Source organism: Girardinichthys multiradiatus, chromosome 20, assembly GCF_021462225.1.
Source record: "Girardinichthys multiradiatus isolate DD_20200921_A chromosome 20, DD_fGirMul_XY1, whole genome shotgun sequence".
In the NCBI taxonomy this organism is placed as follows: domain Eukaryota; kingdom Metazoa; phylum Chordata; class Actinopteri; order Cyprinodontiformes; family Goodeidae; genus Girardinichthys; species Girardinichthys multiradiatus.
Window position 1 is genome coordinate 33,634,775 of NC_061812.1, and position 21,692 is coordinate 33,656,466.

The window sequence follows — 21,692 nt, forward strand, 5'->3', positions numbered from 1 at the left end:
TAAGTTAAGTTTTAGTTAAGTTTTCAGTCAAACTTTCCTTTCATTTTCTTATCCATCCTTCTATTCTTACCTCTGTTGTTTGATTTTCCGTACCACTGCAATGCTCCTCCTTATGTACACCACCCCGAGTGCCTTGTTGCTGAAAAGCGCTATATAAATAAACTTGACTTGACATAAATCGGTATCTATAATCCGCCAGGGATTTCTATAATTTAATGCAACTACCACTTTTGGTGAAAACCAAGTTTTAATATAGGACATTAATTTTAATCTTGCAATGGTGGGTTTATTCTTTTCAAATTATATACAGTTAACAGCATTTGTTTTTTCTGCTGTAAGTCTTAAATGGGTTAAAGTTTTTCCAAGTTTATCACTGCAATTAATTGTTGTAAAGTTTTCGACAAATCATCCTTTGGAGTCAGATAAAATCTGAGTCTAACTGGTCGAGCTAAAATCCTAAATTTAATATTGTTTGAAAGCCTGTTGCCTTAATATTGTCACATTATCGTTCTGAGAATGTTTTTTCCCTTCCAGCTCGCAAAAGAGTTTTCACACAACTGGTGCTGCCAATCCTAGAACACGCTGATGTTATTTATGGCCATGCGACAGAAACTAATCTTCATCTCCTCAAACTTTGAAATACTCCGTATATAGAAATACTTAATCCAATTTAATTCACTATATGGCCTGAGAAACACTGATAAGTTATGTTTTTGTGTTTTACACCAAGAATTAGGAAAAATTAGACGTTTTGCATTTCCGTTTAAAGCTTCATCAGCTTGAATACTTTGGCTCACTTACTTGCTATATTACTGTTATTCATAGATCTAAGCTGTCTTTACTTACTTTATTTTAAAACATCTTTTTCTTGCTTTCAGTAAAAATAAAGGTTCATTTATTCTGGACTTAATCCTCACAGAGATATGCAAAGGAATTCTGCATCTGTATGTGTTATCTTATGTTGTGTCTTGATGTTAAGTGTATGTGCCATGCAGTTTCTATGCTGGTGGTTGTGAGAGTATGTGTGTCCTTGAGAATGTTGTGGGTATTTCTATGTGATTTTTTCATATTTGTTTTATTCATTTTACTGTTGTTTATCTTCTGTTCTGCAAGGACCCTATAAAAAATGAGATGGTACATCTCAAGGGGTTACCCTTGAAATAATCTGACATCAGTGCTGCCAATTATACCTTTTATTTCTTTCCATATATAATATGTGTCACCCAAGATTTTAATAAGACCTGTCACTACTGGTATTGTGTCATGATAGTTAGGCTTAAATAAAGTCAAAATCAGGTCGAAGGACATTGGATCTTCCCTGCAAATGTTTTTGTTTGGCCATGATAAAGCTGCTCTCTTTTAATCATCTAGTTCCATAACAATTTTTGTGATATTCATCAGCAAGATTATAACGGCTCTGAATGTTCTATTCTAATCTAGCTTTATTTAGATCTATCTATATTTTTTAATGCAGTAAGTCCTTATTATATTTAAGAATGGGGTCACTAGTTTTTATTAGTTGCTATTATTCTAGTAATGCAAAGTGCTAATTTCATTAGTTCTAGTGCTTATTTTAATCTCTTTCCATACCTTGATTGATCTCTTTTTATGTGTTGTGTAGGCATCAAAAAGGGTCAGAGTACTGTGTTCATTTAATTGTGAATGTAAGTATTAAATCTAAACCATAGATACCATTTAAAAAAAAGAAATCTGGTTCAATTACATTTAACTGTAACTGAGTCCTGTGGAAAAAACTCACTTCTCATCCGTTTAGAAGGCTTAATGAAATTGATGAACACAGAAATGAAGGGCATGTTATGTCTTATAATCTTACTTTGTCTTGCCCAGTTTTATAAACAAACTGTACAGTTTCAGTCAGCTATAAATTACACTTTGTATTTATTTCAAGTAACTAAAGTTTGTTTCAGTTAACTCAAGTTTCCTCCATTTCAATCCAGTCCAGTAATTCTGTTAAGGTGCATTTCATCTTGTGTTAAATTTGAGTCTAATTTGATAATTCTGAACCTGACTGGAAAAAATCAAGCCATCTGTTAAAATCACGTCTTGAGGGGAAAGATCGTCCCTTTCTGGCACTTCCTTTTGTGTTATCATAAAGAACTGACCTAACATTATTATAGTACTGCTGAGGATCAGAGCATCAGATAGTTTAAATTTTTTTACCTTTCAAGCAGGCGGTCCATGGCCAGGACTGCTTCTCCAGACCTAAAAACTCAAAATTCCAATTAGTTTCATATCAGAAATTTTTTTAAATTAAATGTATCCTGCCACATATCCCCTAATTTTTACATAACATGAAATAGACACTCATTTCACAAAAACAGACAGACAAAATGGACAGACATTGGCCACATAAAAAGTTTGATTACCCTCTAAATACAGCATTTTAGAGTGGAACCACTTTGTGTCACTTAATGGTTGAAAGTATTTCTTACCCTTTTCTGGGGAGTCGACAATTATTTCCCGGGACCCAAACAAGCTCCATCAAACTGTTGTTTTAACTTGTGGTTGAAACTTGCTAATATATTTCTCCTCCCTGTCTCCAAGCTTGCTCCTACAGAACAAGCAGGGAGCTCATTTTCTAGTGATTCTCTCAGTCATTCTCTCACTTCACACACACACGTTCACACACTCTGGGCAACCAGGCGGTACAGCACCGTTTCCTGGTCCACATGAGAGCTTATTTCGTTATCTCTCAGACACCAAAGCTTATTCACAGCAGAGTTTATTCAGTGAGCTAGGGTCTGTTAGCTTGGCACGTAGCAGTCAAAGTCCGTCAGTGTGATATATCCCCCATCACTTCCGTCAACTCACTTCCGACTCACACACATTCCCACTGGCCAATTGATGTTACACTTTTATATTTACAGCTGTTTACTCAAAAAGGAGCCAGCAGCTTTTAAATTTTTCTTATGGAAAAATTAGAGAGCTATCAAAACTCAAGACCCCCTATCGGTGGCGTTTTGGGTTCTTTAAGAGAACCTTGCAGGACCTTTAAAACATGCCGAGGATGCGCATCTATCTCTGCGTGTTTACTCACAAGGAAGTAAGCCACTTTAAGGGCTTTTAAGAAGCCCAAGGAGCTATCGAAACCTGATACTTCCCCCTTGGCGGTGCTTTCGAATTCCTTTAAGCAGAACTCAGGATCTGTTCAAACCAAAAGTTTTTGTGTCAAACACACTTTCTAGTATTGTAGCCAGAATAAAAAAAAAAAGTGTTTTCATCAGGCCACAACATTTTAAGTGATTTTATCCAGGCCTTGTTATTTTCCCTTGAAGAAAAACCTTTTGTCTCGCAACCCTACTGCATCAGTGGAGACATACAGCAGATGGTTGTCACATGTGTAACACTTTCAATACTTGCAGAAATTCCTGCAGCTTTCAGTGTTACTGTTGGCCCCTTGGTACCCCCATGACTAGTTTCAGATTTGACATCTCATCCATTTTAGCAAACATCCAATTTTTGGAATATCTCTCTTATCCCATATTTCCCCCATTTATTAAAAAATGTCTATCAGATTAATCAGATTTACTATATTAGATTAAAAGTGTGAACACAAGAAAACTGAATACTAAATTTTAATCAACAGATGCTTGAACAAAATTTATTTAAGGGTGTGCACCATTATGCAACCAGGGTATTGCTGTTTGTTTATAATTAGAAATTCCCCTTTAACAGATAATTTTGTTTTCAGTTGTATTATACAGGTGCATCTCAATAAATATGAATATTATTGAAAAGTAAATCTATTTTATTAATTAAATTCACAAATGAAACATATAATATAGATTAATTACACCCTGACTGATGTTTTCAAGCCTTCATTTCTATTAATCACGATGATTTTCGGCTTACAGCCAATTTCACTGAACTAATGAAGTATTTTTTAATAACCTTCTCATTGTCTCCTTTTAAGTTATTTGGTTATATGACATATATGAACAACATTTATGAGTTGGAGGTTGAGTTATTTTGGTTTGATCAGGGATCATAACCAGTGAAATAAGTGACAAAAATAACATAAACTTTTTGTTGCAGATCTACTTTGATCACACTTTGAACTTACTCTATAAATGTCTGTAACACTCAGTACCAACTGCACAGTTAAGTTAAAAGCAAGGCTATTAGTGTGTAAAATGTATGTTTAAGAGTGTATGAAAAGGCAGCCATGATAAAGGATTAAGGTCAAGTACAGTTTTATTTGTTGACATTTCTTAGCAGTTTTGTACATCCCACCCAGTCCCCTATACCGATCCCTGTGAGTCAGCCAGTGGTTGTGCAACAGATTTCTTTCTTATCTTTGCTAATTGTCTTCTCATATACCCCACCATCTTCTCTTCTCACCCTTGCTCCTGTCTGACTTGTCGCACATATGTGTCTCTCTCAGCACATTCCTGCCTCAGTGTGTCATTTAGCAGCTCCACACAAATGAGCATCTTTGGCTTCCTCTGGGATTTGAGTTTTGTAACTTCTGTAACTTTTATCAACTAAGGAATTATATTTAGGAATAAGAAAATTAACCGTAATCAGATTCCATCCAATAAGCTGTAGCTCTGTTTAAGGGTTGACTGTTGTCAGAGAGGCTGAGTAAATGAAAAAAACTAAAACTGGTTAACTTGTGCATATATGGTCATCTCCAAGTTCAACACTAACTCATTTAAGAAGAATTACATCACTCCTTCAGACTTGCCAAGCAAATATGCCCATTTATAAAGGACAGCTTCAATATCTGTGCATTTGATACAATATGTCTCACCCTGTTGACTTTTTGCAGTGTATATGATTATTATTGTCATCTGGCATTAGGATGGCAACATGACTACTCTGATTAAAGTTGGCAGCAAACCTGTACCAAACCTGCCAAGTTACACATGAATCATCATTTCCACACAATGCGAGTAACATTTATGTTTCACTAAGAGAAAATCATGAGGGCTTCCCAAAAATCTGTTTAGATTTCAGATATGTGGAACCATGGCAACAGAAACAACAGAAACAAACACACACGCTTCAGATCATCACACCAACTTTAATGTCAGTCACATGAAACCTCAATAAATACAATGAGCTTTTTAATGATGATTTCATTTAATATGGGAAAAAGCTGGGCTGCATGGTGGTGCAGTTGGTAGCACTGTTGCCTTGCAGCAAGAAGGTCATGGGTTCAATTCTCAGCCAGGGGTCTTTCTGCATGGAGTTTGCATGTTCTCCCCATGCATGGGTTCTCAGTGGGTACCTCCCACAGTCCAAAGACATGCCTGTTAGGTTAATTGGTCACTCTAAATTGCCCTTAGGTGTATGAATGAGTGTGTGCATGGTTGTTTGTGTGTTGCCTTGCAATGGACTGGTGACCTGTCCAGGGTGTACCCTGCCTCTTGCCCATAGACTGCTGGAGATAGGCACCAACTTCCCTGTGACCCACTATGGAATAAGCAGTAGAAAATAAATGGGAAAAAAGCTATTCAAAGGTGCCTGTACCTGTGTCAAAAACCAACTGCTCCCCTTGTTAAGTGAGAATTTAATTGTGATTACCCACATTTAGTTCAATCTCTCTCCACACACAGGCTGATTGCTGCCTGACCTGTAGAATTATAAAACCACTCATCGAACCTGTGTGAAAACATGAAGTAGGGGGCACAGTGGTGATGCAGGGGTAAAAAAATCTGCGACCCATATTCAGAGGCTCCAGTTCTTCACACAGCAGAGTTCGGCCTCACTTACCTCGGTTAAGGTCTGACAGAGTTCTGAGGCAAAAACCACTGCTGCCAAAAAAAACCCCATCTTGACCATCCCCAAGGCTGTGAAGAAAATATATTATGGACTGACAAAACATGGAACCTTTTAAAAAAAAGGTCTGCACCCATTAAACTGGGCATAATAGTAACACAGCATTTCATTAAAAACAATATACCTACAATCAGACATGGTGGTGGAAGTGTGATGGCGGAAAATCCTCAAGGAGAAAGTCCAATCATCAGTTTGTGATTTCTTCAGCCTATTTCACAGTGGTTCTATGGGCGAGGCTGTTAAGACTAAGGTGGGGCTTGGTGATAAGGAAAAAGACAGAGCCTGTTTGTTCTTGACCTTGCAGATATAGGAGGAATTCACTTGCTGCATTTGTATGTAAACACATCAATCCTGGCTGATAATAAAAGCGTTCAGAAGAATGTCTGACCCATGAAGTAATGTCATGGACCAATTGTAAATGCATCCATTATTCCAAACTATTCAGTGTGGTGCATTTCTTTTGTGCACATGTTCTTATTTTTTGTCAGTGGCTGTTTTGGCCAAGGATAAAATATATAAACAAACAGCTAAACCGGCTGCTTCCACAACTATGAGACATATGAAACATATATCTCAGCATCAAGTAAAGGACATCACACTCAGCAGCCGAGTTTCCCTGAAACATCTATGAGAAGAAATTGTGGAGTGGAGGAGATGGTGGTGAGGTAAAATTTTTATTCATTATCTCCATGATATGAATTTTTAGTATAAAATATATCATGCATAAAATTAAAACCTATCAACAACTGCAAACTAAGTTAGGCTTAGTATGAAAAAATGCAAGACTTTTTTCTGTATTACAACAGTAAAGTTGAGACTGTTCTGGCTTTTCTTGAGACTTTAATTTTCTGTAAATGTGAAACATGATGTAATTTTCTTTACTTACATCGCCTCACTTCTACTGCTCTCACTCTCCCCTCTTCACTCCAGCCAATCCCACCTCAGCGGGGTCCCTCCCCTCCTCTGATAAATACCACTGAGGGCCAGGGAGGTTTCATCTGCCCGACTCTCTTTTCCTCAGTAAAGTTTTCTCCTCTCTCACCGCCTCAGTCCAACAGACTCCCAGTGTGACCATGTCTGTCAGAGCAGTGAAGTCCACCACCCTCTCTACGGTGTCATCCTCCAGGGCCCCTAGCCAGGGCTACAGTAGCCGCTCATTCTCCGGCTATGGGGGCCGTGGTGGTGGGATTGCCAGGCAGGGCTACGCTGTCCGCAACTCCTATGGAGGAGTCGGTAGCAGTGGTGCTGCTGTGGGTGCTGCTGGGGGGTTTGGACTGAGAGGAGGTGGAGGGGACTTCGGCCATGTGGGCTTCGGTGGGGGTATGGCCCATGAAGTAGTGGCCCCCATCACAGCCGTGACTGTAAACAAGAGCTTGCTGGCTCCCCTTAATCTTGAGTTTGACCCCAGTATTCAGGCCGTCCGCATCCAGGAGAAGGAGCAGATCAAGACCCTCAACAACCGCTTTGCCTCTTTTATCGACAAGGTCAGTCACTCAAGAGTCAACTATCACAAAATATCAGAGTTAGCTAAATTCGTTTTGGGGGGAGGGTGGGCTTGGTGGGGGACTTTCCCCACCAAGCCTGGGGACCAGCTCAAGCTCAAAGATGCATCTCTGTGTCTTTGTAACTTCTGTGCCGTAGTCCGTAATGTCCTAATTAGATGCTATTGAATACATTATATGCAACAGGGGGAATATCCTTGTTTCTCTTGTTGTAGAGCAAATCTGCATTAACATAGTAAGGTAACCAGACCCACTGGTCTGCCTATGCTGTCAGGACAGAAAAAACAACAGTTCTTATCCACAGCAGAAATAGAAACAAAATGCAGATTGTATTTTCCTGAGAGTTGGGATTGATAAAAACTCAGGAAGTGCACAGGAAATGATTGTTTTTCAAGCCAAACAGGTGATCATCCTCAGGTCATTGGCAACAATATTCTTTATAACATTGTGATATTTGTGGAACAAATCTGGAGGATATTGCTTGTTCTGCAGTTTTCTAAATTTGTTAACTCTTAGGTGGAATTATAGAGCTAAGATAGAATAGTCACCTTCAGTCCAAGTGTACATCTAACCTATAGGAAATATCTTGCAAAAATCACTTTTGGAAGAAGACCAAGTTTCTGGTGGATCTTTTACTGTCTTGCAAAGTTTAACAAATGCCCTGTGCTTTTCAAAGCTTGTAGCCTGGATACATACAGTTTGTTTAAACTCAAACTGAAAGGAGTGGAAGCAGTTTGAAAAATAGCTGCAAACAAAGGCATGTTTTAAAGACGCTCAGTAAATCTTAGCAGCAGAAACTTGAACAATGCCAGTTTTATGAGGCCAAGAAAGCTTTCATGCCAGAGGAAGAATGTATCATTGTTAGACTGTCTAAAATAAACATAAAAATACTTTTTACAGACCTATACTTGTTCTCTGCTACAAACAGTTTTTGATTTTTCAGTTATTTGTCATTTTTTTACACTGTGTATTAGTTTTCTTGATTCAAGGAGGCACTTCATAATGAAAACTAGTTTCAAAGAAAGCCTGCTATAATTCCTTGGATCAAAAGACAAAGCTTACTCTTCCATTACTCCTCGGACCAATGTGACACAGTACAAAAAAGTACACACAGAAAAGTCTCCTGTCGGCTTAGTTGAAGCTGGACTCCACCCAGAGTGAGGATGGCAAAAAGAATAGCTGTACAGTTGGCATGTGGGACATTTTGTGTTGAAATGCAGGATTCTGTGTAAAATGCATAGTTTTTTTTTTAAAGCTGAAAGTTTAACTTTTGTTGTCTCTCAGCGGTCAAACCTATTATTGTTTTGTGAGTCAACCCCTACGCTTTACATTTATTTGTTCAACCTCCGTCTCAACATCAACCCTCTCTGTTTGTTATGAGGTAATTTGTGCATTGACGGTTCTTGCATGAATGGCACCCAGCATAAGCTCCTCTTTCTACTGCCCCCAAAACATGTCAACAACACTACAAAGAATATTCAGGAATAAAAAAAACCTGAAACAAAAAAAATATTTTTGGAATGTAACTTATCAGAAACATTAGGAACCAGGACATGTTAATCTGATATGAATTGTTCTGTCTTCATGTACAGTCAATCAAAACAGCAAAGTAAAAAAATAAAAAAAACTGAGAAATATTGCTCTGATGTTATTTCATAGATGAAAGAGAAGCAGTTTTTTTTTGTTTTTTACAAACAAAATGTTTTTCCCATCCTAAGAGAGTAACGTTCTTTGTAATTAGGGACCTCCGAAAAGATAATAAAAAGAGAGGGTCGGACAGATGGTTTTCAGAGCGGTAGAGAGATTTGTAACTGAAAACACGTCTCTGTCCGTTCTACTCGCTGCGAATGAAATAACTAATTCTTTGTCTTTCTCTTCTTTTTGTGATGTTATAAGTATTGTAGGCTGTTTAAACCTGACAGAGAGTCCGGCCGATAGTCGAACCTCGGCTTCAGGAGGAACAGTGTGGTTTTAGTCCCAGCCGTGGAACTCTGGACCAGCTCTATACCCTCTACAGGGTGCTCGAGGGTTCATGGGAGTTTGCCCAACCGGTTCACATGTGTTTTGTGGACCTGGAGAAGGCATTCGACTGTGTCCCTCGTGATGCCCTGTGGGGGGTGCTCCAGGAGTATGGAATCGGGGGCCCTTTATTAGGGGCCATCCGGTCCCTGTACGAGCGGAGCAGGAGTTTGGTCCGCATTGCCGGCACTAAGTCGGACCTGTTCCCAGTGCATGTTGGACTCCAGCAGGGCTGCCCTTTGTCACCGGTCCTGTTCATAACTTTTATGGACAGGATTTCTAGACGCAGCCAAGGGCCGGAGGGGGTCTGGTTTGGGGACCAGTGGATTTCGTCTCTTCTTTTTGCAGATGACGTGGTCCTGCTGGCTCCCTCTAGCCAAGACCTACAGCATGCGCTGTGGCAGTTCGCAGCCGAGTGTGAAGCGGCTGGGATGAGGATCAGCTCCTCCAAGTCCGAGGCCATGGTACTCGACCGGAAAAGGGTGGCTTGTCCTCTTCAGGTTGGAGGGGAGTTCCTGCCTCAAGTGGAGGAGTTTAAGTATCTCGGGGTCTTGTTCACGAGTGAGGGAAGAATGGAGCTGGAGATGGACAGACGGATCGGTGCGGCTGCCACAGTAATGGGGGCGCTGTGCCGGTCCATTGTGGTGAAGAGAGAGCTGAGCCGAAAAGCAAAGCTCTCAATTTACTGGTCGGTCTACGATCCTACCCTCACCTATGGCCATGAACTTTGGGTCATGACCGAAAGAACGAGATCACGGATACAAGCGGCTGAAATGAGCTTCCTCCGTAGGGTGGCCGGGCACTCCCTTAGAGATAGGGTGAGGAGCTCGGCCATCCGGGAGGGGCTCGGATTAGAGCCGCTGCTCCTCCACATCGAGAGGAGCCAGTTGAGGTGGCTCGGGCATCTATACCGGATGCCTCCTGGACGTCTTCCTCGGGAGGTGTTCCAGGCACGTCCCACCGGGAGGAGGCCCAGGGGACGGCCCAGGACACGCTGGAGGGACTATGTCTCTCGGCTGGCCTGGGAATGCCTTGGGCTCCCCCTGGAGGAGCTGGAGGAGGTGTCTGGAGAGAGGGACGTCTGGGCGTCTCTGCTGAGTCTGCTGCCCCTGCGACCCAGTCCTGGATAAGCGGAAGACGACGAATGAACGAACGAACGAACGAACAAACAAAATATAGGTTTTACAAATTTCACCCTTTAAAAACACTGTAAAAGCCTTTGTTGACAGATCACCTCCTTCATGCCCTCTAACACCATTCTAGGTGTGTCACCCTGGAAAGAAAGCCATAAGGCCAATATCAAAAATGTCCACAGTTTTTTGTATAATGCTAAAACAAGAGAAGAAACTAACTTTCTTTCATTATTATTAATTCATGAACCTCTTTGTCTCCAGGTACGCTTCCTAGAACAGCAAAATAAAATGCTTGAGACCAAGTGGAAACTTCTACAGGAGCAGACCACATCTCGGTCCAATAACGATGCCATGTTTGAGGTGTACATCGCCAACCTTCGTAAGCAGCTGGACAACCTGGGTCATGAAAAGGTCAAACTGGAGTCTGACCTGCACCAAACGACTAGCCTGGTGGAGGATTACAAAAACAAGTATGTGCAGCTGCCGTTAAACATTAAAACTTGTTTTTTTGAAATTTTTTATCAGCCTCAAATACTGGTTAGTCCGGCTTTCCCAAAGTCCATTCTTTGTAGCTTTACCTGACTTCTAGTAATCAACCTGAAGTTTTATAACAGGGGAAGAATTAGATATAGAAAATTGTCCCTGATACAGATTTACTAATACAGAATCTAAGTCTAATACATTAAAATCAGCCCTGACTTATTTGTGAATGACATTCTTTTCAGTCATAGATATTTTGTCCCATCATCTGTTTGTGTGGGACAGCTTGTTGTTTCTAAACATACATTTGACTTGAAACATTGAGCTATAATCCTCAGTAAATTCACATCCTGCTCCTGCTAATAATTTTTTCACGTGGAGCAGTTAGCTGAAGTGGTATGCTAAAGCTAGCACGTTTACTCTTTGTTTTGATATGACTTGTTGATAATTTGGCACTTAACGACAGCTGTTTGAGCACAGAGTTTGTCTCATGACACAGACAGCTGCACCTAATACAGTCTCTCTTTCACTGTGATCATCATTGTAAAGGGTGAAAACACTTTGATTGTTAGAAAAAATCCAGATTTGTTAAAAGAAAATGTAATGTGCATGGCCTAAAATACAGTTTTGCAAACCATGCACACATAAAAAGACTATGATTTTGTGGTGGGGATGAAAAAAAACATCGCCCACACTACACCAACAACAAACAACAAATTCTTAATCGAGGATTAAGAAAAAACTGATAGCCGATTGAGTCTCACATGCATCCAGCTATTTGGTTTAATCAAAAGATCCAAGACAAGACTGTTGTACACAACAGTTATGATAAATGCCGATAGTAGGAAGCTGACCTCAAAGCTGATAAAGCCTTTTGTATATTTGACACATGTTATACAAGTTTATTTTCTAAGGTATGAAGATGAGATCAACAAGCGCAATGAGTGTGAGAACAACTTCGTCCTTATGAAAAAGGTTGGAGCAAATTTACTTATAAACTACATATGTTGTGACATTTTTAAAACGTTACAGTATTCATCATTAAACCCCATGACTGTTCTGTTATAATTTGAAGGACACAGATGCAGCCTACATGGTCAAAGTGGAGCTGGAGGCCAAGCTGGACGGGCTCTCGGATGAGATAGAGTTCTTGAGACAGATCTTTGATGCAGTAAAAACCTTTTTTCTCTACACAGTTCAACATGAATGGCTCCCTAAAGTATAAGTTTCATTTCTCTACAGTAATTTAATATGTTATAATTTTGTGTAGGAAATTAATGAGTTGCAAAATCAGATCAAGGACATATCTGTTGTGGTGGAGATGGACAACAGCCGTGATCTTGATATGGACAGCATTATTGCTGAAGTACGCACTCAGTATGAGGACATCGCCAACAGAAGCAGAGCAGAGGCTGAATCCTGGTACCAGAACAAGGTGGTAGAACATGCTTTGTTATTTAAGATTGAAAGCTAACCAGTAAAGTACACTCACATTGTTTTTTTCTCTTAGTTATCAGAATGATTGTAATTGATTAAAACTGTTGGGTGTTTTTTCTTTATTATCAGGGAATCCAGATTTTACCTATTTTTTACTCTTCCACAGCTCTCATATGTTTCTGTATATTCAAAAACCGGCTGTAATAAGAAAGACCCAGATACGTTATTCAGACATGTATCAAGTGCTAGATGGTTTATTGCAATCATGAGAGAACAACAAGAACGTTTTGTAACACCTTATCTCTAAATATAAAAGGATGGTAATGTTTAATTCTACACATTTCTTGTATTGATGGGAAGGAACACAGTATCATTGAAACTCTAACTAATTTTATTTAAATCTGTAAGCCTAACCATGCATTATATTATAAGCCTGATTAATAGCAAATGAAGTTATAGGATAGAGCTAAAACATTTTCGTGTGTCGGAGTTTGTTAGGGTAATTTTAGGTATTTAACAATATTGGTCATTTTAAAACAGTACTTTTACAATTTTTGAGGCATGAATGTTGCAAAAGGACGTGTAGTGAAATCTAATTCTAATTTAGCCAAGGTAATTTTTCAACATTAAAAAAGCTGATTGCCATTTAGGAAAGCAATGTCAGTTTCCATGTCATTTTGTTAATTTTCAGCAAGGCTTCTTTATTAGCTTAACATTTTATTTTTAACAGCATCTGGCCTAACAATGTGATTGTTGTAGGTTTCATATTATTATCTACATGCAGTGAGCTCTGCTCCTCTGGGAAACCATTAAGATACTACTATTTATATACTTTCCATGAGGCAAACACAGTCAGAGTGACGTGTCTTTAGTTTAAAAGCAGCTGAAAAACATAATAAGCAACAGATGTAACAATGAAGAGAACTAAAACTGAAACTGCTTTTTATGTTGTGTGTCTCCTATTATTCCAGTTTGCAGAGATGCAACAATCAGCTGGTAAATACGATAATGACCTAAAGTCCACCAGAGCTGAGATTGCCGACATGAATCGTAAAATAATGAGGCTTCAGTCTGAGATTGACATGGTCAAAGCTCAGGTGAGGCTTCAAGTTTAAGCTGCATATAGTCTACTTTCTTTACTTTAGAATAATTTTGGATTTGATTATTCGTTATTCTATGTTATATTTCCACAATTCAGAAGCTACTCTGTTTCAATTTATAAAGGCTATAAGCTATTTTTTCCTCCATCTCTCTCTGCTTATATTCCCCCACTCTTAGAGAAACAACTTGGAGGCGCAGATAGCTGAGGCCGAGGAGCGAGGCGAGCTGGCAGTGAAGGATGCCAAACTTCGGATCAGAGACCTGGAGGAAGCTCTTCAGAGAGCCAAACAGGACATGGCCCTGCAGGTCCGTCAGTACCAAGAACTGATGAATGTGAAGCTGGCTCTGGATATTGAAATAGCCACTTATAAAAAACTGCTAGAAGGAGAGGAGACCAGGTACATGGTTGCTTTTGGAGTTTTTCTTCCCTGTGGTCGTAATGAGAACTGCATCCACTAGAAAAATATACCTCTTTTTTGCATGTTCTTGGTTTCTATTTCTTTTACAGGTTAGCAACAGGAATCAAGACCAGCGTGTCTCAGCAGACGTGTAAGTCTGTGTTGTACCCATATGCATATAACAGTTTTACCTTTCTGCCATTCGTCTTACACAATGACACAAACATTTATAACTTTGCGTTTTAATACTTTCTCTCTTCTTCATATGTAGCCTTTAACTATAATTCCTTTAACCTGGAGACGTCCCGTATCCCATCCTACATCAGCTCTTCCCTTGATGCAATTAAGTCGAACAGTGGTTCAGTCTCTGCCCTCGAAGGTGGGGCTGTGAAGACCACTACAGTGACCACAACTGAAACAGTGGTGAGCAAGGCTGAGGAGAAGGAGGAGGAGAAACAAGAAGTAACTGTGGAATCCCCTGCTGTAGAGAAGAAGGAGGAAGAAGAGAAGGAGGAGAAGATGGAGGCTAAAGCTGTGGCTGTAGCTGAATAGTGATGTGATTTATTCCTGATTTTCATCTTCGTGGCTAAAAATAAAACACATCTTCCCAGCCTATCAGTCACTTCATTAATACTCCTTGAAATAATGTTATGTCCTGAAGTAAGAGCTTTAAACACACATTTTTTTCTGATATGTCTAATAAAGTACTGCTAATGATGCAGTTAGCTTTCCAGCCCCTGCTGGTAAACAAGTTCTTAAAGCTACTAGCCAGACTTTTCTTTGAAATCACTCAAACTTACTATAGACATACACAATCATGTCAAGAAGAACACGTCATTAGTACTTTTAAAAATTTGTCTTGTTGTTTTGTGGTAAAACAAAATTTAATCAAGATCAAATTTATGCTGCAAAAAATAACCGTTTAAGTGACCATGCCTCCAGTGACATCAAACAGTTCGGTTTCCCAATAAAATGCTTATGTTCATCTGAATAAAAGATTCTGGAACACTGAGCAACACTCAGTGTTCCAGTGTTACTGAAATAAATAAATTTTTTTATAAGGTAAGATAAGGTAAGTTTATTTATATAGCGCTTTTCAGTAACGAGACACTCAAAGTGCTGTACATACAATTACAATACAATCACAAAGAACACAGAAAAACAAATCAAATGCTAAGAAATCTAAAAATCTATTAATCCTTCTGAGAAACCTAAAAATCTCTGGTCAATATTACAATGATACAGATAACATTAATAATCCTTTGGGTTTTACTGGTAAGAGCTGGTTCTAAACCAATCTTTCTAAAGAGGTAATTATATCATTAAGTCCTCTATGTAGGGGAAAGCATCTTGTGCTAAGAAGTCTCATCATTCCACTGAATTCTAACTAGTGAAGCTGAGTCACTGGACCAAACAGTTTTAATCCACATTTTCAGGTGCTAATAATATATTGCTTTTAGTGGTGCTGAAGTTGAACTAAGTAATCTAATTAAGAAAGCTGGGTCATTGGTGTAAGAGCAGCTAAAGTCCAAGTTACTAATAATGTTTGGTTTTCTTGAACCATTCTTGAACTCCAGATCTGCGGAATCTATTTTCCGCAGATCTGGAGCGCACAACTTCTCCAAGATTATATCCTTTAACCTCTGAGTCCAACCGCTGCCAGGCTGCGATTCTGTTCAAGAATCGTGTCCTGCTTGCGATTCTGCTCTTTTAACATTTCAGTCTGAGTGTTGATCGCTCTACAGACTCCATCTAACATCGCAGGCAGCTTTGGAATGCTATAATATTCTAATTTACTGAGATGCAGTTTAAAAAAAATGTAAAGCATTGTATGGATTTCAGAACAATTTGGCTACAATAAAACACAACAATGTTTGTAAAGAGGACCGGGGAAGACCAGGGGAACTCAATTTAAAAACCTCGCAATCTATTTCAATATCTATCTTCCCCCATAATGTTAACTAATGTCAGCTGACCATCTTGATTGTTGTGCCTCTTGTGATGTCATCAAACCACAGAGCCACAAAGCTGAAATTGCTGCTTTTTATTCTTTAGTGACCTTTATAAAAGCTTAGTATTTTGTTAAATTTCTTAATTGGAAATTCATACATACTGTGTTTTTTTTTTGCAAGCACACATTTGTTAATGAAACAAATTCGAGTGTATTGTAGCTTTGCCATCAATCCGTGACTATTGCACTGACAGTTTTGAGCCAGCAGGTGGTGGTGCTACAAAGCACAGCTGTCATGTGAGCCTTCAGTTCTTTCTGTAATAACTTCAAAAACAACAAAAAAATAGGGAAGTAAATAAAGATGTTGTACACTGCAAATTTTATTTGACAGCTTGCATATGTTGGTAAACAATGTCAGTTTTCATAGGAATACATCAAAACTTTGCATTTAGTTTTGTTCTGTGTCACCACAGAAATAAATCATTGAAAAAGTTTTTGTTTTTACACTTCACTGAACAGCAATGGGAAAACATGTGCTGGCAGCAAGAGAAACTTAAAGGATGTGAGGGATGCAATCAATGTTTTTTTTTCTCTGTGAAACACCTGACGAGCCCCAACCTGCCTTGCTCCTGCTGTACATATGCTTGAAGAGTTTCTCCAAAATCAGCAGTTGGTCAATGTTTCTTATCACGTTAAAGGATAACAGATCTCTTTTACTATAAAATATCATTCAAACAGACAGGCCAATTTTCACAAAAATAGGACTTGGGGTGCAGTGATTGTGCAAATAACTAAATATGATCTATGATTCAGGAGCTGGACAATTCTCTCTTCCAGTAAAAAAAGAAAGAAACTGTCCAAGCCCTTTAAGAACAGGTCTGAACATGATTATTGGATGGTGGTGCCCCGCCTGAGGTCATACGACCTCTTATGTAGTCAGAAACAGAAAACTTCCCAAATCCCCAAATCCCACCCACTGTTTATCTTTCTCAATGCAGAGCTGACACACACTGGGACAGATGTGAGCATGTTCAGGTTTAAGAAAAACAATGACCTAACTGAGCAAAAATGAAACCACAGAAAGGGTCTGTAAACCGAGTATGTTCACAGCAGCATTTAAATCTAACATGAGATGACACCAGCAGTTGAAAATTGACCTGTTCCTCTCGGATAGTAAAACTGACTGTACAACAAAGCTCTTGTGAAGCTGTTTTCACAGATGTTCTTCAGTTATGAATACAGTGGGACACACCCGATAGGTCACCACTTGATTAAATTACTTACACAAAGAGAAAGAAAAGGACCGCCAGATGATTACTGCTTTTTATTGTCATGAACAACAGAGAACAAGTAGAAAAAGAACAATGATTACACAAAGTGTAGTCTGGGACCCGACACCCACCGAAGGCGCCTCTGGCGCCGCACGCCTGCCTCCGGGGGGGAGGCCCGCTAGGCTCCCGAAGGGCCTAGCGGGACCTCGCGACGGGGGCTGCGTGTTGGAGGTTGGGCGGTGCGGCGCCACGTCCACGGTGACTCACGTTGCGGGCCCCGAACTCAGAACCTAAACCTCAGCGCGGTGTGACGGCCCAGCCTTGGCCGTCCTCCGTGCGCCGACGGGTACCCAACTCTCCCCTCTCCTTCGGAGTGGGCACGGGAGGTTCAATGTCTCCTCCCCCGTCGAGGCAACTTCCTCCACTCTTCTCCCCAATCCCCGTCTCCGGGCGGGTGAGGGTGTGCGCGGGGGAAGCCCTCGGCGGGATGGAGCGCCCGCCCGGTTCTATCTGTTTGTGGCCAAAACGCCTGTCTCGGAGCTTGTCCTCTCAAACCTCAAACTGACAACTCTTAGCGGTGGATCACTCGGCTCGTGCGTCGATGAAGCACTGTGATATTGTTCAACAGTCTTTGCAGTGGTGTAAGATGACAAACTAGTCAGACATACTCCAACTGTTTTAGTTGACTTCAGAAATTTAAAGTAAATCCAACAGAAATGTTCCTGTCTGTAGGATAAAATGCTATGTTAGCAGTGATTTACAGCATAAAATTTCACAACCAAGATGTTAGGCTTCTTGGCTCCAATCTCATCATGCTGCTTAACATTTCTTGAATTGATTAGCTCATTTCTACTCTTCTTTACATTACTTCAGCAGTTTAGGAAGTGAAGAGAGAGTGTCTGAAGTCGGAGGCAAAGATGAATGCTGGGTTGATGGAGGACCGAGGCAGGCAGGCAGGCCGTAGCACATGAGGTCCGCTTGATATATTCTGTGTGTGAAGCAATTTATGTGAAGTTGACTGTTTGATTCAGCTCAGAAGCATTACCTCAATGTTGCAACTAACACTGTCCATTTTATAAGGGGAATATAACCAGTTCAGAAAGACCTGATCTACAAATACGCAGGTGATAGTGTCCTATTGAAAAATAATATTCATAGATGATTAATCTTACAGTAAAGCATTTAGGGAGAAGATCTTAAGCAAACTGAAATCAAAGTCAGTTGAGAGAATGCCGCAGCAAGGCACTAAACCGTAAAAATAAAACTAAACCTGCCATGACAAATAAACATAGAATTACACATCAAAGAATTGACTGTAAACAACAAACCCAGGAAGGACAAAAATTATGCACAGCAGGTGAGGCAGTCAGAAAGTGAATGGAGGTGTTAAAGCAAGACATAAAGGAAACTGAGGCACAACACTCAAAACATGGAAAGCAAAATGTGGAAAATCAGTTGGGATAAACATGAACGTGTATATTTACTATGCAGTTTGGATGTTTGGACATTTTATATCTGCAAGTTTATTTATAATCTGTCATTCAAATGTACCTGATTTGAGTAACATGCATACGGTACCTGCTGGGGTTCTGCTTCATGCGCACATTGATTAATCAAGTTCTGCATTCAGAATCTTGTTCATCTAAATATTGAATCATGCTGTTAGGTGACACATTGGCACATTCATTCACTCAACAGCTCATTTAACTGTTATGTGTTTAGCCAATGGGAGGAATGGGTCAACTTTACACATTTAGAAGACCCGCTAAACTAACATTGTGCATGCTCCACCTTGCTGCAACAATGCTGAACTTAGAAATATTGCTCTTGGTCATTATGAGGAGACAGTAGCTCTCTTTAATGTTATCACAGCTGGAGATTATTGGAGTAGAAACACAGGAGTTTAAAAGAAAATGTCCCCAAAACACAACAGGTGAAAATTTTAAGACATTAAATGTTAAGGCTAAAGCAGGTAAAGTAAAGCAGGAAACATGAAAGAAATTTGGCCTCAGTAATGTAATGGGTTAAACAGAATGTTTTGTAGGTTCTGAGTAACAGGTTTCACCTTCGTGATGTGCAATCCACACAACATGCCTCTGTGGAGCTGCAGTCTGTACTGGAATTCTCTACAGAGTAAATATGTTCACACCTGAATGAGAAAGAAAAGTGAATGCCTTTCTGTCTGTTTCACTCAGAGGTTGTGGAGGTTGGAGTGCTGTAAAACTACGCTTAGTCATGAAGATTTCACAGGTCACATTTAAATCTGAATGCTTTGTGTGGAAGCTAACTAAAAGCTACAGCTAGAAAAACAAACATAACAGCAGTAGTAATAGTAGTTCGTGCCAGCTGGGTACTTCTTTTATAATCCACCTTTAGATTTGAGTGACTGAATAAAATAGAATGCCTGTCTGTTCAATTCACTTCAGTTTATTCATATAGTGCCAATTTACTAAAGATGATTCTTAGTTTACCTTTTTCACCACATATGGTATAGCAAAATGTTTAATTCTGGTGGTATGGCTTTCTTCCAAAAACACCTTTTCCTTTGTCACCCCATCATAAAGATCTGATTTAGACCAGATCAACAGACCCTCCCACCTGAGTTGTGATATCTGCAGGTCTTCCAGAGTTCCCTTGATCATGTAGGCTATTTCTCTAATTAAAGCTTTACAAGTTTTTAGGTTTGCGATTGTGCCATACTCTTTACATTTTCATTGGATAGTTTGAGCAGCCTTTTATGATGTTCAAAGCTTAGAATGTTATTTTAAAAAACTAACCTACTCTAATGAAACTGTGGCACAGCTTAATCCTCGACCTGTCTGTTGTGTTCCCTGGTCTTCAAGACACTGTTTGTTCAATAATATTCTCTAACAAACCTATGTGGCCTTCACATAATAGCTGGAATTACTACTGAGAAGAATTTACATACAAGAGGACTCTGGTTACTGATTAGATGACTTCTGAAAGCAATTGTTTGCACTGGGTTTTATTTAGGGGCATCATAGTAAAGAAATATAAATGAACACTAACTTTCCAGATGTCTCCCCTTACCTTTCACCTGACAAATAAGCACTTTGTGTTGGTCTACCCATGGAACAATATATAATCAAACATCCGAGTCCTGAGAAAATAAAGCTTCAGACTGGCTTGGATTTCATGCAAATCTGCACAAACCTGCCCGACTGCAATTTCCAAAAAGAACTTGATGGGAACCCTGATCACGAGGAAGTTCTCAATTTTGACAAGACAAAGGTGAGACAGTAAATTTACTTATCTCAGATGTTGTCCTGGATTTTTACTCACTACTCAGGATCAAAACTGTGAAAATGCAGTCAGTAAAACATTGTGAGTTAAGTCAGATAATGTCAGGCTGTATGTGAACAAAAGATGTAAAGAAGAGGGTTGTTTTGTGTGTCATCATGAATACCTCCACACACAGCTCTGACCAACAGGATGACCTACATATAAAGGTTGAGGAAAAAGAATATTCAATAATAATAACACTACACCTGTATTACCTTTTTTTGCATTAGGTTATGCAAGAGGTGGAGAAATTAGCTTGACACACCTCTGCATTCTCAAGGCGAAAAGTTATGCATGAGAAAAATACATGAACAGTGAGAGTGCATGGTCTTATCAGAGGGTTGGTTCAGCGCCTCAGGGATCAGAACATGAACAAAACCTAGATCTGCTAATGAGCCGCCCATCTTTCATACTGTGAACTTTATCGTACATTATATTTACAAAACAGAAGGAAATTGCACTGATGTAAAAGTAGCTTCATGATATTTTTCACTTTTGGCCATACTTTATGTCATTTTATATCATGTGTAGGGTTAAGGTGTGTTAACATGTACTTCAAAGAGATACACCCTGTCAGATCATGGCAAAGATAATAAACTTATTTGAAACCTCATTGGTACAGCTGACAAGTCAGCCAGCTGTCAGATGTGGTTTGACCAGAGGGACCCTGCACCTCCTACCTGCTGGGGCTAAACGACCTGACAGTCAGTGTGAGAAAATGACAGATGACAGCAGAGTTAAACCAGAGCAGCGCTGTCATCTGTCAGCATTGTTAAATCAGTGAGCATTTCATGTTTGTCAGAAACCAAACAGAAAATGTTTCAAATGGTTCAGAGGGGTGCAACAAGGTGTAAATAAAACAATGTGGCATTCTGACTATCACACCTGCATTTGTTCCAGTCACTTTGTGTTTAGTGATTGTTTAGTGATAATTTCCCTGTTTTGTTGATTGAGCAGTATTTACATATTTACTTGGACATTGTGTGCATTTGTAAAATTAATAAACATTTCCCATGTGTTAGAATTCTGAAGTTTTAGAAGTTTTACTCTTTTATAGAAGCTGATAGGAGGCTAAATACTTTCACCATCAATGATTTGCAAAGATCATGCTGAGCTTTTCAAAAATATTGCCATGATGGTGCATTCATGCACAGGCAATATGATGTGGAAACATAGGCAAAGATAACTTTCAGCATTGCTAAGTGCATTGCAGCTTTCCATGATTTACTAATAAAATTGTCATCTTATCTGTAAACAGCATTTTGTATTAATACACTACATGCTCCAGATGT

General features: G+C 39.5%; 1 protein-coding gene across 1 annotated transcript; it reads left to right on the forward strand.

The window, feature by feature from the left end:
- Window positions 1-6,791: 6,791 nt before the first annotated feature.
- LOC124857255 (keratin, type II cytoskeletal 8-like) lies at window positions 6,792-14,488 on the forward strand. The gene is made up of 9 exons (XM_047348445.1): window positions 6,792-7,289; window positions 10,721-10,929; window positions 11,854-11,914; window positions 12,015-12,110; window positions 12,210-12,374; window positions 13,348-13,473; window positions 13,655-13,875; window positions 13,986-14,026; window positions 14,147-14,488. The coding sequence occupies exons 1-9, from the start codon at window positions 6,879-6,881 to the stop codon at window positions 14,425-14,427; spliced, it is 1,611 nt and encodes a 536-aa protein (XP_047204401.1). The 5' UTR covers window positions 6,792-6,878; the 3' UTR covers window positions 14,428-14,488.
- The last annotated feature ends 7,204 nt before the right edge of the window (window positions 14,489-21,692 follow it).

Excerpts from the sequence above, each read along its gene's own strand:
- LOC124857255 (XM_047348445.1), top strand. The coding sequence starts at position 6,879 with ATGTCTGTCAGAGCAGTGAAGTCCACCACCCTCTCTACGGTGTCATCC. Across the intron at positions 13,876-13,985 it reads CTAGAAGGAGAGGAGACCAG|GTTAGCAACAGGAATCAAGA; the intron begins GTACATGGTTGC and ends TTTCTTTTACAG. Across the intron at positions 14,027-14,146 it reads CAGCGTGTCTCAGCAGACGT|CCTTTAACTATAATTCCTTT; the intron begins GTAAGTCTGTGT and ends CTTCATATGTAG.